Here is a 14,403-nt window from a genome sequence, read left to right as displayed (position 1 = left end):
TATCAATCGCAACAAGGATTTAAATCTTAAAGACACATCTTTGATGTCTATATTTTTCATGAAAAAAAAAAAAGCAGAACAGTTCTTAATTTTTTTGTGGTCTATTCTCTTCATATCTTTATCTTATGGCATAATTGTAACATATTTGGAATTAGAGTCTTTGGGTTCAGAGTACAAAGTTTAAATTACATTTCATATTGGTCAAACAATACCACAATGACTGCCTTTTTTTTGGTAATGTTTTTATGTTATTAGGTAAAATTGCGTGACTTGATTCTTTAGGAAAGTCACACAATGGTCGAACCGCGTGACGTTAAAAATTCGCTGTTCCAATTCTTGACGTCACTTAATGGTTCAAAATTGATCAGATCACTTGCTCGACCGCGCTCATACAGCATGGATCAGTTCTATGCACCAGGCAAGTTCTCCATGTCTGCTATTACTTCTTTCTTCCAAGAAAACAAAAACGCTCTATTTGGTATAGCAGCTACTGGCGCACTTGTCGTCGGAATTGGCCTGTATAGGTCTAGCTGCGCAGCCACAGGGTGTGGTCCAACTTTCAAACAAAACCACACGGCGATAGCTGATTACCCAGACATGCGTATGTACAACAACTTAATGGCAAAACACCTAACACCTCGTCTTTACGCCAAACTGCGAGATAGGAAAACCGCAAGTGGGTTTACATTGGACAATGCTATTCAATCTGGTGTGGACAACCCCGGCCATCCATTTATCCTTACTGTGGGAGCAGTAGCTGGAGACGAAGAGTCGTACAAAACTTTTGCGGAGTTGTTCGACCCGATTATCGAAGAACGTCATAATGGCTACAAGAAAACAGATCTGCATCGGACAGACTTAGATTCGTCTAAAATCCGAGGAGGAAAGTTAGACGAGCGCTTTGTGTTGTCGTCTCGAGTGCGCACTGGAAGATCCATCAGGTCTTTCAGTTTACCGCCACATTGTTCGAGAGCAGAGAGACGAAAAGTTGAAAAAATTATTACCAGGGCATTGGCTGGATTGCAAGGTATGTCCTAAGAAAGGTATCGCATGAACATCATATTTTCCGATATGACATCTTCAGAAAATAATTATTAGAGTTTGCATTGAAGCGATTGATATGAAAATCTTCTTGCAACCTTCTACTTGATTTACGCTATTCAATCAGCGCGCATACGAGACAACCATCTTTCGCGCGTCGAAGAAACCAAATGATTGCTTCTTTCTCATGCTAGCCAAATTTGTAATGCCCATTTAACAAACAAACTCTCCTCCAGCAAAAATAAACAATATATTGTTACGGGTAAATTTCCAGGTGAATTGTCTGGTCGTTACTACCCCCTGAGCGAGATGACACCAGAAGAGCAACAACAACTGATTGACGATCACTTCCTGTTTGACAAACCAGTCTCCCCACTCCTCACGTGTGCCGGCATGGCACGTGACTGGCCTGACGCGCGGGGAATCTGGCACAACCACGACAAGAACTTCCTTATTTGGGTCAACGAAGAGGACCACAAGCGCATCATTTCTATGGAGAAAGGAGGAGACATGCGCGCAGTGTTTGACCGCTTTTGTCGAGGGCTTCACGAGGTGGAAAGACTTATTAAACGTCAAGGGCACGAATTTATGTGGAATGAACACCTGGGATATATCCTTACCTGTCCGTCCAATCTTGGAACAGGACTCAGAGCTGGAGTGCATATTAAACTACCACATCTTTCAAAGGTGCCACTTTTCTTTGTCGAATAACAGTGATAGTAACTGTAAAAGATAAACTGATTCCTAAACATTTTATAACAAGAGAAAAAAAGAGGATTTTCAGATTTGCATCTTCAACTTTTGCATACCCATCAGAACTTCTCTTTTCTTTTTCGTCTCTTTCCCTTAACATTTTCACTTTAATCTCTCCTCTCATTTGAATCGTTGCATGTATAAACAATATCATATTTTTTCAAACATTCGTGGTAACATTTCTCTGGAGTACGCTTCCCTTAGTAAGTCAAACGAACTGCTTTTTGCACAAACGAATAAAGGGGTAAGTTTTTAAAGAAACTGCGGTGCTGCGTAGGTGGGAGTATAACAAGTTAATTTGGTTTTATTAACAGTTGATAATGTAAATTGGTCTAAGCAAAGAGTTCCTTAGCTAACGTTTCGAACGTTAGCCTATCGTCAGAACGAAAGGACGAAGCGCTAACACTCGAAACGTCAGACTGCCAATTTAAATCATCACATCAGTTGAAAAGACCAAATTATCTTGCTTTTTGCACAGAGACTCAGAATAGTGTACACCGTAAGTTGAATACCTTACTCAAATCTCACCACAAGATTGATTTGAATATTTGCAGAACCCAAGATTTAACGAAATTCTGGAATATCTACGACTACAGAAACGAGGAACTGGTAAGGATTAGTCCTGACCAATTACTATTTGCGTCATTCTCTGGTTAACAGAAAAAATAAAAAGCATCTGACACAAAAATTAACAATCAAAAATTTGAAGAGAGATGGACGATGGGTGTCCGATACAGTTACTATAACGGTGATGCCTTGTCTTTGCAACGGGACCGGGTGAGAGGTTACTTTGCTTAGCTATACCCTAAAATTCCTTCAGTAATTTGGCGTCATCTTCTTAGCCATTCAGGTGATAAACTAAAACTAGTCGTGACGTGGTTACACCCGCTTCCGCTCGTTTAAAGCCGAGTTCTCAGTGATCCTTTCTTGTACATCTCTTGGTCCCAATTGGCGCTTGTGAAGAAGGGATTAGTTTGGTTTTGGTCTTTTAACATTCAATCAAAAAACACCTTATCAAAAACAGTGAGTTGCAATTTTGGATTAATGTCAGTCTCCGAGCCACTACATACCTAACTCTCCCCTAACCCAGCAAAAATCAACTGTTAACAAGTTAGGGTTAATGTTTGTTAGGGGAGGGGTAGGTGTGCAGTTGCTCAGTTACCATTATTGATCCCGGATTTCTAACCGTTTGTGTGTTCCTTTACGTTTACCTCTACGGAAATCATATTTCTGCCTAATAATTCACAGGAAAATTCAGTGTTTTCTTGCTTTTACCCACTTCACAGGTGGGGTAGACACGGCAGCTGAAGGAGGCGTTTTCGACATCTCCAATCTGGACAGACTAGGTTTTTCCGAAGTGGAACTTGTCCAGAAAGTGATTGACGGTGTCACTCTCCTAACAGTGATGGAGAAGAGACTAGAAACTGGCCGACCAATAAACGACCTCATACCATCGTCAAAGAAATCGGAGAGAATTCAATGATGAGGACAGGACAGGACAACTTAAACGACGCGGAAAATGACAAATGTAAAATATAGTTGCAGTTGTTCGTGGCAAGTTCAATTGCCTCACGAGGGCGTAACTGCTTTTGAACTGGCGCAATTACCGATGTAAGGAGCAGACAGTTTTCAAAGATCTTTTCAAGGTTATCATTCAAAAACGAAGTCAATGCAGTTTTGGGAGAGAGCTTTATCCTTTGCATCTGAAATGTACAGCCAAACAGACGGAGAAAAAAAAAGATGGACCAAGTTCGAATAAAAGATAAACCCCCCCCCCCCAAAAAAAAAAAAAAAACGTTCTCGATGATTTCTTCAAAAACACATGGGTTGAATTACGTATTTTCAAGCATCTTAACTGGTGAAATATTTAAAACAATGGGGCGCAAAGTTATTCCATCTCTCATCAAGAAAGGATGAGTTTATGGTATCACATATTCCTTTGAATTAACCCTTTTACGCTCTAACACTGATTAATATGCATATTCTCCACCCTCAATTCTTTACTTTTTCTACATTACTGACGAGAGGAATCTGTTTGATAATCAGGATCTTAATTTGGTGATCATTTTCTTTATTCTCATGACTTTTACATTGGATCCAAGTGTGACACTGTATAGAGAAATTAAAAGCCAGTCACGCTTAACGGGTTTATTAAAGTGCTACTGAAACGAAATTTTCGTATCTGAAATATTTGGTATAACCTGTAGTTTTGAATATGCTGATCATCATGAGATAATTTGCTTTGGCCAAAAAGAAGCGAAAGATATCTTTTTTAACCGTTCAAATCAAAAATTTTACACAAAACCATGTCCGGGCCCTGGTACCGAGCGAAATGGATTGATGACGTCACTGGTTGTGTTCAGTCCGATAGCGTGGTTTATTTCACTCACTGTTTGTTTGTATTCGGGGGCGAAGGAGATAGCAGACATTGAAGTTTTGTCAAGTGAATCTTCTTCTGAACGAAGCGAAGTTGTCTCCAGTAGCGAAGAAGAAGATGGTGGCGTAAAATGGGGTTGACAGGCCTACACGACTCCCAAGCGTGTGTTGTCTAGTTCGCTCAGTAGTGGTTGTATTTCTATTAAATGCCAGTTTTTCATGAGAATTTGCTTTATGTGTGGCACTGAGTACGCACATCAGGGATTGCGTCTTTTTCAAATCGTTCGCCTTTGTAGATGTACAGCTATTTTTTTTACTGTCTCGATCGTTAAGTTGTCTGGATTGCTTTCAGCTTGCGCCACGCGTGCTGATTCGATCGTACTACAGTTCTTAGTGTTCAGTGTTCCAGCCGTTTTGGCTCGTTTTCTTTTCTTTATTTCGGTATTAAAACGACCGATTTCACGTTCATAGAAGCACATGATCGCCTTTACTGTTTCTTGCTCCGCGTTGTTAGGGATTTGCGTTATCTCATTTTTTAAATCCTCGTCTGCTCTTATTTTGGCCCTCGCCCTATATTGTAGGGATTCTGGGCATGTTCTACTAGGCATTTGGTACAGAGGGATTTGTTCGTTATCCTCAGACTTGCCGAGTAGATCATCTTCAGTGGCGGTGTCGTATGAGGCTTCCATGTTTTCTTCATTCTCTGAATGGCATTGCTTTGGCCCGGGGCGTTTAATAGCCCATCTGCCGTTATAATGTCTTTCGAAATTTTCTGTTGATGGTCAGGCAAGACCGCGGTTTCGATCCTAATCTGGTGGATCTCGTCAGTTGCCGATTAACTATATAGACTGGTAGAGATTCGTTCTCGGTATCAGTCTGGAATTTTGCTTCCTATCCAGGCGAACCTCTCGCAGATAGCCAAGATGCCGATGTGGCCGCCGATGAATAAGAAGAGGATGGCATTTTGCCCGAAATCCTCTTTTTCGGCCTCCCAACATGCAAGCCACACTCCATGCTTTTACCCTTCTTTCACAGAAGTACACAACCAGTGACGTCACAGGGCTGTTTTGGCCGCGCCAACATGGCCGCCAATTTTGATCTCAGTCGGTCAACTTCGAATGCTTAAAAATGTACTTCCCGGTATGCGTTGGCCCAAAAAAAGTACACAGCGTTTGCAAATAACGTTCAAACTCTATTATATTGCAGAAATCTCGGATATGAAAATTACGTTTCAGTAGCACTTTAAGAACACGTGCTCTCTGTTTTTTTTTTTGTTCAGTTGAGTTTCGTTTAGAAAGTGCAAATTTCGCGTTATGGTTCCAGTCTAAAGAAACTCAAACTTGTAAGAATAAAGATCTCTTATCGGTCTTTTCTCTTCTACGAGTGAATTTTTCAAAACCTGCGATACATATTTAAGAAGGCGGTTTGGAACAGGAAAGACAAAGATAGCTTTGCGTGGGAGTAAATACTAGCTTTAAAACAGATTTTGTTTTTCCTTGATCTTTTTTTACATAATTAAGACATCTTAAAAAAAAAGAACGAGGATATGTAACGTCGAGTGGTTCTCAGCTTCATTAGGGACCACTTATTATTCATCATGGAAGCGGAGAAGTTTTTTTTTTTTTTGAGGAGGGGATCACATGGTTTTTGTGGAGGGGGGGGGAACGGAGGGGGAATCAGACGTCGCCAACAGAGTATTAAGGAGGGGACTGTAGAAAATGGACTGGCAACTAACCGCCCATAAGGGGGGGAGGGTCAAAAAATTAACCCAGGCCTTGTGGGGGGATCAATTAAATTCTATCGCAATACAATCAAAATCCTCCCACCAGCCCCCCCTCCTCAGGCGGTATATTATGACTCGTCTCTTCTATCTCAACTATAAATCAGGGGACGATCAGCGATGATTTCTCAATCTCTCATGCTGGGAAAGCATAGCTTACGAAAATGATATAAAAGAGCTTATCGTAAGCTCTTTGCTGATATAAAATGGAATAACCAAAAGCTCTTTTGATCGCAGAAAAAAACTTGTAAATGAGCACTTAAACTCAAATTCTTCTTTATAGGTAGGCAGTCTGTTAAAAAAAAAAATCAAGATTGCAACCTGTCTGAACCTTGCCCTTTATCTCAGACCGACAACTGCAATCCTAGTCAAACAATTCTAGCTTAAAAAGAGGCGACAATTTTGGGTGAGGAGATCGTTTTGAAAACCATCCGGGGACAATGACTGGCTAAGATAACGGGGTGAGTCCTGGGACACAAATGAACCCCCCTCTCCATCAAGAAAAAGTGATTACATATAATAAATCAATCGGAATGTTCCCAAATGTCAGCAATACACCAGAGAAATACCCCCCTCCTCCATAACCTCGCATCTCCCCCCAGTATTCCTTCGTTCCCATTGAGGTTTCCTTAACAATTATGTACGAAGAATCAGTCTGAAACAGGTATACATTTTCATGTCTTTACTTCACGTCCCCTTTTTTTCCTTTTTTGCAATAGCATGTTTCTGCTTCAAAACTTCAAGCGGCTTGTCAAGGTGCAGTGCGCCCACCGCCAGGTAAGTAACACCTACCACGGATAAACTGCACAACGGTCATCCTTAATAAATTACGCGCGCGGAGACCGTTTCAATTCATTTAATGTTTCTCAACAAGCCTTGGCTGTAAGCAAGCGATGCAACAAAGCAAATGCAACAGTAGCCAGCATTCGTCGTGAACTCCTTATTTAGGAATGAGGTCGTCGATGGCCTTGTTCTTTTCCAGTCTCTTCTCCATGTTGATGAGAAGATTGACGCCGTCAATCACGGCCTGGACAAGCTCCACCTCCGAATAACCGAGACGGTCTGAGTTGGAGATGTCAAAAGTGCTTCCGACGGCTGCAGTGTCAACCCCGCCTGAAAGGAAAAAACTCAAGTAAGCAAGCTGAATGAAAACGAAATGATTACATTATGCGCTCTCCAAAAAGTAACATTGTCTTTCCTTTGATGAAACATGTAAACTCTTACCGGTTCCGCGCTTCTGCAATCTCAACTTGTCCAGAATGTCGCCAAATCTTGAATCCTAGAAAAACAAGATGTTTAATACAAATCATTCAATAAGCGCGGTACAAGTTCATGTTAAGATTACGCCCATAGTTATCCTCCCTCACCTTCCCTTTTTCTCTATGGAAGATTTTAAAGACAACCGGAAGGATTTTCAGTGACAAACTATAGGTATAAGAAAGGAGCTCAGTGGTATCCGAAGGGGAGGGGGGGTAGGGTGGTGCGATGGAGAGGGGGTAAAGTGGATATCTGAGGGAGTGCTCAGATGTTTCGTGACAAACTTACTATAAACTTGACGTGAAGATTATACTTCTAAAGTTAAGGGAATTTTTGGAAACCACTCGACATCAATTGCTATTGAGCTCATTGATGTTTTAGGATTTGCGCTGAGTTTCAATAATGGCTCTCACTTGGTTAATATGAAAAGCATTCTTACCTTGGCAAGGTTAGGTAGTTTGACGTGCACTCCAGCCCTTAGACCAGTTCCAAGATTGGATGGGCATGTGAGGATATAACCCAAGTGTTGATTCCACATATACTCGTGTCCTTTGCGCTTTATAAGTCTTTCTACTTCATTGAGCCCACGACAAAAGCGATCAAACACTGAGCGCATGTCCCCTCCTTTCTCCATAGAAATGACACGCGTGTGGTCCTCCTCGTTGACCCAAACAAGGAAGTTCTTGTCCTTATTGTGCCAGATTCCACGCGCGTCAGGCCAGTCACGTGCCATGCCGGCGCACGTGAGGAGTGGGGAGACTGGTTTGTCAAACAGGAAGTGATCGTCAATCAACTGCTGTTGCTCAGCTGCAGTCATGCCGTTCAGTGGATAATAGCTCCCAGAAAGGTTACCTGAAAGTCGTGAATAAGTCATCAAGTCATGTCACTCCCTATTAGAGGTAAGAGACAAATATGCGCACGTTCGTAGTTCAAATGTAAGAATAAGACAAATTTGCGTTGGCGCGCGCTGATGCTTCCAACTTCCTTTACCATTTAAAACTAGTATGTTTCTGAACCAATCAAAACGCGCAAATTAATCCACTGTGACGCGACTTCCAAATGATTGATTATGGAATGCTTAATCAATTCGTTTCTGTCAGTAATTACCAAGTGGGGAAAACGTAATCATGATTTTGAATAAAATTCATTTAAGGATCTTGTGAACATAATAAAAATGTATTTTTAGTTTGCAGACTTTTCATCCAGATTTCAATTCTTCTTATCCAATCTTACCTTTTCTATTTTGTACAAAGTTACAGTAAGGCTTTTTAGAAACAATTTTAATGCTTGCACAATAGACTTTGCTTTCACAAGTAAATCAGCTCACCTTTCAGACCGTCCAAAGCTTCGCAAACAACGTTTTCTACTTCCCTTCGCTCCGCGCGCGAACAGTGAGGAGGTAAGCTGAACCCGCGAATCGATCGTCCCGTGCGCACGCGCGAGGACAGTACGTAGCGATCGTCAAATTTCCCGCCACGGATCTTGGAAGCGTCCAGGTCGGTTTTGTGCAAGTCGGTTTTCTTGAAGCCATTGTGACGCTCTTCGATAATCGGATCAAAAAGATCCGCGAAAGTTTCGTACGACTCTTCGTCCCCTGCGACGGCTCCGACGGTAAGGATGAAAGGATGGCCAGGGTTATCAACACCAGTTTGAATAGCCTGGTCCAATGTAAATCCACTGGAGGTGACTTGATCGCGAAGTTTGCTGTACAAGCGGGGCGTCAGATGCTTCGCCATCAAGTTGTTGTGGTGGCGCAGATCAGGGTAGTCCGCCATTGCAGGGAAGCCGCGGTCATCGAAATCCCGTGCAGCCTTACAGCGGGCTTGAACTGCTTTGTACGTAAGAGCAGCTACAAGAGCCCCACCCACGCCGATAGTCACCAAAAAACAATTTTTTGGACACTTTTTGGACATGTTTGAAATCGAAGCAAAAGCCATATTCCAAAGTTTTTAAGCAGAGCGTTAAGACGCGTTGCCTCTCGACAACTTTGCTTTGAACTTAATGACAAATTAAGTACTGTTGCACGTTTAATTGTTCATTCAATGAAGATAACTAGCTAATGATAATTACATAATTGACAAAGAACACTTAGTTAACCACACCTTCTAATAATAACTCACAAATACCTATTTGTTGAAAATCTAAGGGAGGAATTGCAAAAAGTAGTAGTGCAGTCCGAACCTCTCATATAACGCTAATTTTCAACATCAATTTTTTTATAGGACTATTTTCCCTTAAATCCATAATCGAGCGGCTCTCACAAAGAAATGGAGAAAATAGTTGTGCGAGTGATTTTATCAAGTTCCAATATTAATCCAATGGTTGCAGATAAAACATTATACTTCTTTAACACTTTAGACAAAGCTTCCTTTACAAACACAGCAATTTTTGGAGGGGAAAAACACTGCCCCGAAAAGGATTCTAAAAATAGCGTCTATACCTATGATTCAATTTCTAAATGTACATGAATGGTCTGTCCTACTCTCTGAACATCAAAAACGATTCAAGTTTCTTTTCATGTTCCACAGCCATGGGTAGACTCCTGTGAAACAAAAAAAGCGACGGGGATTGTCAGTTCTAAACTCCATAAATTTTTATTTTTTTCAACTGTGGAAGCACTAACCTTAAAAGAGTAGTTTCAAAGTGTATCATCACAACTTGTAAAAATAGAAGGTGATCCATTGTGATTTGCAACAAAAATATTTAATATGAAAGGGAGATGTCGAACTTACCTCAAATGTTCATGGAAAATATTGGTTATTCTGTAGATCGAAGACACAAGGGCTACAAAAATTGAAATGAAAAACATTTTTAAATGATTACAAAACACACAGGTGGAGCGATTACCAAAAACCAGTTCAAAGCAAGTGAGAATGAATTCATTCCGACGCATACAGTTGCGGCAAGGCTTCTCCTATGTGAAAACCTTTGGATATTACTTTGTAAAATTGCAAGCTTAGGGAAAAGATTTTACCACACTTCAGGCGCTATTTTGAGTTCAGGGGCCCGTTTCTCGAAAGTCCCTGTAAATTAATGCGTTTTTAAAAATCAAAACTTAAAAGATAGAAAAGCAGGCTCTGACACCCAAACCAGTCTATTTTATTTCTTAAGCTGATAGTTTTATTGTATTATTTTCTAAACTTTTGCAACCCCCATCTTGAATGAAAACAGAACAGCTTTATAGGCCCAGTAAGTTAACAGGACTTTCGGAAAACGGCCCCCATTGATTATGTATGCGCCGTCATGGCTGCCTGCTCTCAAAGATTGCTCTATTGTTTTGTTGGATTTTTGGTTATCCACCAGGTTCAATTGGTTTATAATGTCTCGTATTGGCAAGTTAAAACAGTTATTGACGTCTGTTCTCAACCTTACACTGCACCCGTAATTCAGCCTCTGGGCTGCAAGTGGTCAGATATAAACTATATTCATATTCATATTCATTCTGTGTGCTCTCCTCCGAGCTGCAAAACTGACGTTGCAAAAACTGACGGAACAATATTGTGTCTTCCTCTGACTAAACTTCACACGTGCAGGTGTATCGAGAAATTATAACGTCAACTATCCTGTTCGAAGAGCTGGAAAACACGGTGAAATAACTCTGACGTTGAAACAGAAACTATTCGTCCAAGATCTAACGATATTTATGGACATCGAAGCAAACCCAGGACATGACCAACTATCAAATGGAATCGTTTCCTGTTCTATTGAAGATCAAGTTACTGGAATTAAATTTCTCTGCAGAAACAACAATGGAATAATGACATATTCTAGCAGCGAACTTCGCGCTCTTCATTCTAGCCTTACCGTCCCTCGCTACGTTTTCCTTACTCTTAAGGATTATGGAATTCTCAGGACCCGTCGTACCAGAGCTGGAAAGCGTGTTAGAGCGAAGAAGTACAAAATACTGACATTATGTAATACTCATTACTATTCATGCGGCCCGGCTTCGCCAACTCAAGTTAATTGTTCACGTTCAAGCGGCGACAGACCTACGCATTTTATCAAATCAAGTCGCGGTCCTCGCTGCCTGACCAACCGTCTTATAACTGCAACACTGAGAGAGAAGTCTTCAGGGTCATCGAGCTTGTTCGTACCATCATTGTTACTCTCAAATGTCATGTCACTGACCCCTAAAATCGACGAGATCCGCGAAGTCGTCCATAATGCAAAATTTGATCTTGTATGTATTACAGTCATGGCTCAAAGATCACATCGATAATAACAGCGTCGCAATCTCGGGCTATAACATAATCCGTCGGGATCGAACAGAGGCCGAACATGGAGGAATATGCTTTTACGTCAAGGAATCTGTTCGCTTCAAGATCCTCGACGACATGGCAGATGAGAATTTTGAGACTATATGGACTCAGTTGCGTCCCTTGCGTCTCCCTAGGGGCATAACTTGTATTATTGTTGGTTTGGTTTACCATTCTCCAAACGCAGCTGATGGACCTATACTCGATTATTTGTACAACTGTTTATCGATAATCGAAGCTCGTTTCCTCGGTTGTGGTACGATACTGCTCGGCGATTTCAATGAAACCCTAGTGAAGAAATCTTCTCGACTCAGCAATGGTTTTAAACTAAAACAGCTCGTGAATTTTCCAACTCGTGGTACTAACATGCTAGATCCTGTTTTTACCAATTTAAGCGACTATTATGATTCACCTATTCAACGCCCTTCTGTTGGAGTGTCTGACCACTTCTCGATTGAGCTGCAGCCTTTGGAACGTTCCCAGCAACCCAACGCAAAGATCACTGTTAAGTTTAGAGATTTGCGTGCCTCCAATCGTCTAGCTATGCGCACATACCTTGAAGAGGTGGATGTTAAAACTCTGCTTGACAGCATAATTAGTAGTAGAGGGGACTGGTTGGGAAGGTCGGCGAACTTCAAAAGAGGAGGTCATAGTTCGATTTTTTAGAAATCACGTGACCAATACCGTGCACAGCACAGGATTCAACTGAGATGTGGCGCCGGTTGTCACTTGAGTACGGTACGCTGTCTTGTGTTCTTTTCGGCGTTATTATGATAAGAAAAACAGTTTTAAATCGTAAAAAAGCTACTCTAGATTAAGTTTAAAATGCCTGGCGATAATTGTTCCGTGGTTGGCTGTGGATAGTGCAGGCGATCGAAAGGTATAGACATTTGGAAACTTCCCGCTCCGAGGAACGAAGTATACAAAAAGTGGAGAACAGACTGACTGAATGAATCCAGAAAATCAAGAGAAGTAGACTAAGATTTCCAGAAACAAATTGACAGCGACAGAGTCTTTACATGCGAGAAGCATTTCGCTCCCGATGATATGGAAATTGGTAAGTGTTCAGACTAAAGCTTCTGTGTGTATGGTGTTTACCAGTATGTGAATGTAGGATTTTTGTGCACGGCACAGCACAACCGAAGGTGTATGTATAGTTAGTAGTTAGTAGAGGGGACTTATAAACATCAGATGTGTGTTTATAACTTGGAACTGACGATGTTTACTTTTGTGTTCCGTGATGGCAACACAAGTCTTGTACTAACCATACTGATCCACGTATAAGGGCCCCCCCCCCCCCCCCAGAGCTTATAAGCCCTGAGCTTATAGGCGGAGAAATATGGTATGTATGTTGAAGTTGTCCTAAATAATTAACAACTATTCACAGAAGTGGAGGTGGTTAGTGGTGGATATTTACCGAGCCGCAAAGAGGCGTGGTAAATATTCACCGCTAACCACCGACACTGAGGTGAATAGTTGTTTTAGTATATACTAAAACAGTGAGATAATATACACCACCAAAAATTGATTTTAATTCATACATTCTAGCAACGATTCCAACATTTTCCCGCGCGTAACGATCCAACGCGGCTCGGATCGCGGTAAGTGATTTTTTGTCTTTGTTGTAAAACCTGCCGTCTCGTTTTTCGCTGACAGATAAAATTTCTGAAGACATTTGTTTAGCTCTGGTGGCGACATTTCTTCAAATGGTGTTGCAAACTCTTTCTGTATTTGAAACCATTTTGTAAAAAATACCATTTAACTTTGATTTTAAAGTGAACAAGTGAGGTTACGCAAGATTAATTTGCATTTGTAAACAAAACCTTTTTCATTGGTTTTTATCGATAAACTCCCGGTTACAATTACCTTTAAACACGGCCAAACCAAATTTAGTCGCTTTCTGTGTTTTCAGGGACTGCTTCGTCGTTATTTGAGTGATTTCTTCGCTTGTCACGGATGCAAGCCGGCACGCCATTTTCTCCCAAGGTTCTCGGAGGTAAATAGCAAAGGATATTCGGAGTTTGACCAGCCAATCAGAGCGCGCCTTGAACGCTATCCACTGTTTTAGTATATACTAATAAATGATAATTACTAAAAGCAATTCAGTCTAATTTTGCCTTAGTCAGTTTCTGTGGAGGGTCTAATGATGTCTTTGCGAAGTGCTTTTGATTTCAGCTGTTTTAGTTTTATCTTGTGTTTCTGTATTATGTCCTTTGCAAAAGAAAATGAGCGAACTTTTACTTCTATTTCATAGCAGAAGGGTCTTCTAATTTCCCAATTCTCTAATTTCAGACATTGCTTGCTCAGTTTCAAATAATTTCTTTACAATTGCATGCTTGTTGTAAAGCTTGTGGAGTACAGAACCTCCAATGTACTGTAGTCCAGCTTTTTTTTTAATCGGACAGTTTAGTCAATGAAACACACGTATGGCTTTCAAGTAATTTCTCTTCAGCACTATGTGCAAGCATGCTGTCGGCAACCTTAGTTGAAAGTAGGGTAGCAGCATTCCTTGATAATCCTTCAAAATGCTTCGCAGAATGCAAAGCAATATTTGATTAAAAAGCAGCATAAAATCTCTCAACTAAGCGGTTATATAAGTTCTGAGTTTCAAAGAACTCTGATGTTATGTTGCAGTTGTAGGACTTGATTTCTTCTCTTTTCAGCTGTGGGTACATTTTGCAGTCGCACAATTTTAATTTGGCTTTCTCGACAATCCTTGAATAAGTTTCGACCGTTAAATAGCTCTGTCGTTTCCCTTGGTCTTCCTTTTCGATAACTTTGTGCTTTACAGTTATGTGGCGTTTCAGTCCACTCTTGCTCTTGCATTTCTTGTGGCAATGTTGACAGACAATGCTTTCGAGTTGAACCTGTCATCGGTGCAAACAAAAAATTAGCGTTGATAGCGTTTAGTTAAAGTTAGCTTTCATTTATAAAAATAAG

At 40.9% G+C, this 14,403-nt stretch overlaps 4 protein-coding genes across 5 annotated transcripts in view; 1 reads left to right on the top strand and 3 right to left on the bottom strand.

Annotated features, from left to right (window-relative positions):
- Positions 1–363: 363 nt before the first annotated feature.
- On the top strand, positions 364–5,541 carry LOC111323051 (creatine kinase M-type). The gene is made up of 4 exons (XM_022926330.2): positions 364–1,027; positions 1,316–1,728; positions 2,349–2,403; positions 3,081–5,541. Exons 1-4 carry the CDS (start codon positions 397–399, stop codon positions 3,275–3,277), a joined length of 1,296 nt encoding a protein of 431 aa, XP_022782065.2. The 5' UTR covers positions 364–396; the 3' UTR covers positions 3,278–5,541.
- Positions 5,542–6,792: 1,251 nt separating this feature from the next.
- Positions 6,793–9,275, bottom strand: LOC111323053 (creatine kinase B-type). The gene is made up of 4 exons (XM_022926331.2): positions 8,535–9,275; positions 7,647–8,059; positions 7,175–7,229; positions 6,793–7,063 (listed from the first exon to the last, which is right to left on the bottom strand). The coding sequence occupies exons 1-4, from the start codon at positions 9,142–9,144 to the stop codon at positions 6,891–6,893; spliced, it is 1,251 nt and encodes a 416-aa protein (XP_022782066.1). The 5' UTR covers positions 9,145–9,275; the 3' UTR covers positions 6,793–6,890.
- Positions 9,222–14,403, bottom strand: part of LOC111323049 (nucleoporin NDC1) — a 24,957-nt gene continuing 19,775 nt past the window's right edge. Inside the window, exons 22-23 of one of the 2 annotated variants that reach the window (XM_022926326.2) lie at positions 9,940–9,991; positions 9,222–9,749 (exon numbers count right to left, since the gene is read on the bottom strand). In XM_022926326.2, coding sequence (XP_022782061.2) covers positions 9,686–9,749; positions 9,940–9,991 — 116 coding nt within the window. In that variant the 3' untranslated portion in view covers positions 9,222–9,685. The remainder of the gene's footprint in view (positions 9,750–9,939; positions 9,992–14,403) is intronic. The other variant, XM_022926325.2, reaches the window with a different exon arrangement.
- The window catches only part of LOC148719683 (uncharacterized), a 984-nt gene continuing 454 nt past the window's right edge, over positions 13,874–14,403 (bottom strand). Inside the window, exon 2 of the mRNA XM_088739634.1 lies at positions 13,874–14,332. Within this exon, the coding sequence (XP_088595760.1) occupies positions 14,019–14,332 (314 nt within the window). The 3' untranslated portion in view covers positions 13,874–14,018. The remainder of the gene's footprint in view (positions 14,333–14,403) is intronic.

Source organism: Stylophora pistillata, chromosome 11 (genome assembly GCF_964205215.1).
Source record: "Stylophora pistillata chromosome 11, jaStyPist1.2, whole genome shotgun sequence".
Taxonomy (NCBI): domain Eukaryota; kingdom Metazoa; phylum Cnidaria; class Anthozoa; order Scleractinia; family Pocilloporidae; genus Stylophora; species Stylophora pistillata.
Note: the sequence above shows the minus strand (reverse complement) of the source record. Positions and strands in the feature narration are given on the sequence as shown.

Coding starts and splice junctions, on each gene's coding strand:
- LOC111323053 (XM_022926331.2), bottom strand. CDS start 9,144: ATGGCTTTTGCTTCGATTTCAAACATGTCCAAAAAGTGTCCAAAAAAT. Junction 8,060..8,534: donor AGCTTTGGACGGTCTGAAAG/GTGAGCTGATTT, acceptor CACGACTTTCAG/GTAACCTTTCTGGGAGCTAT. Junction 7,230..7,646: donor AACTACCTAACCTTGCCAAG/GTAAGAATGCTT, acceptor TTGTTTTTCTAG/GATTCAAGATTTGGCGACAT.
- LOC111323051 (XM_022926330.2), top strand. CDS start 397: ATGGATCAGTTCTATGCACCAGGCAAGTTCTCCATGTCTGCTATTACT. Junction 1,028..1,315: donor GGCATTGGCTGGATTGCAAG/GTATGTCCTAAG, acceptor GTAAATTTCCAG/GTGAATTGTCTGGTCGTTAC. Junction 1,729..2,348: donor AACTACCACATCTTTCAAAG/GTGCCACTTTTC, acceptor GAATATTTGCAG/AACCCAAGATTTAACGAAAT.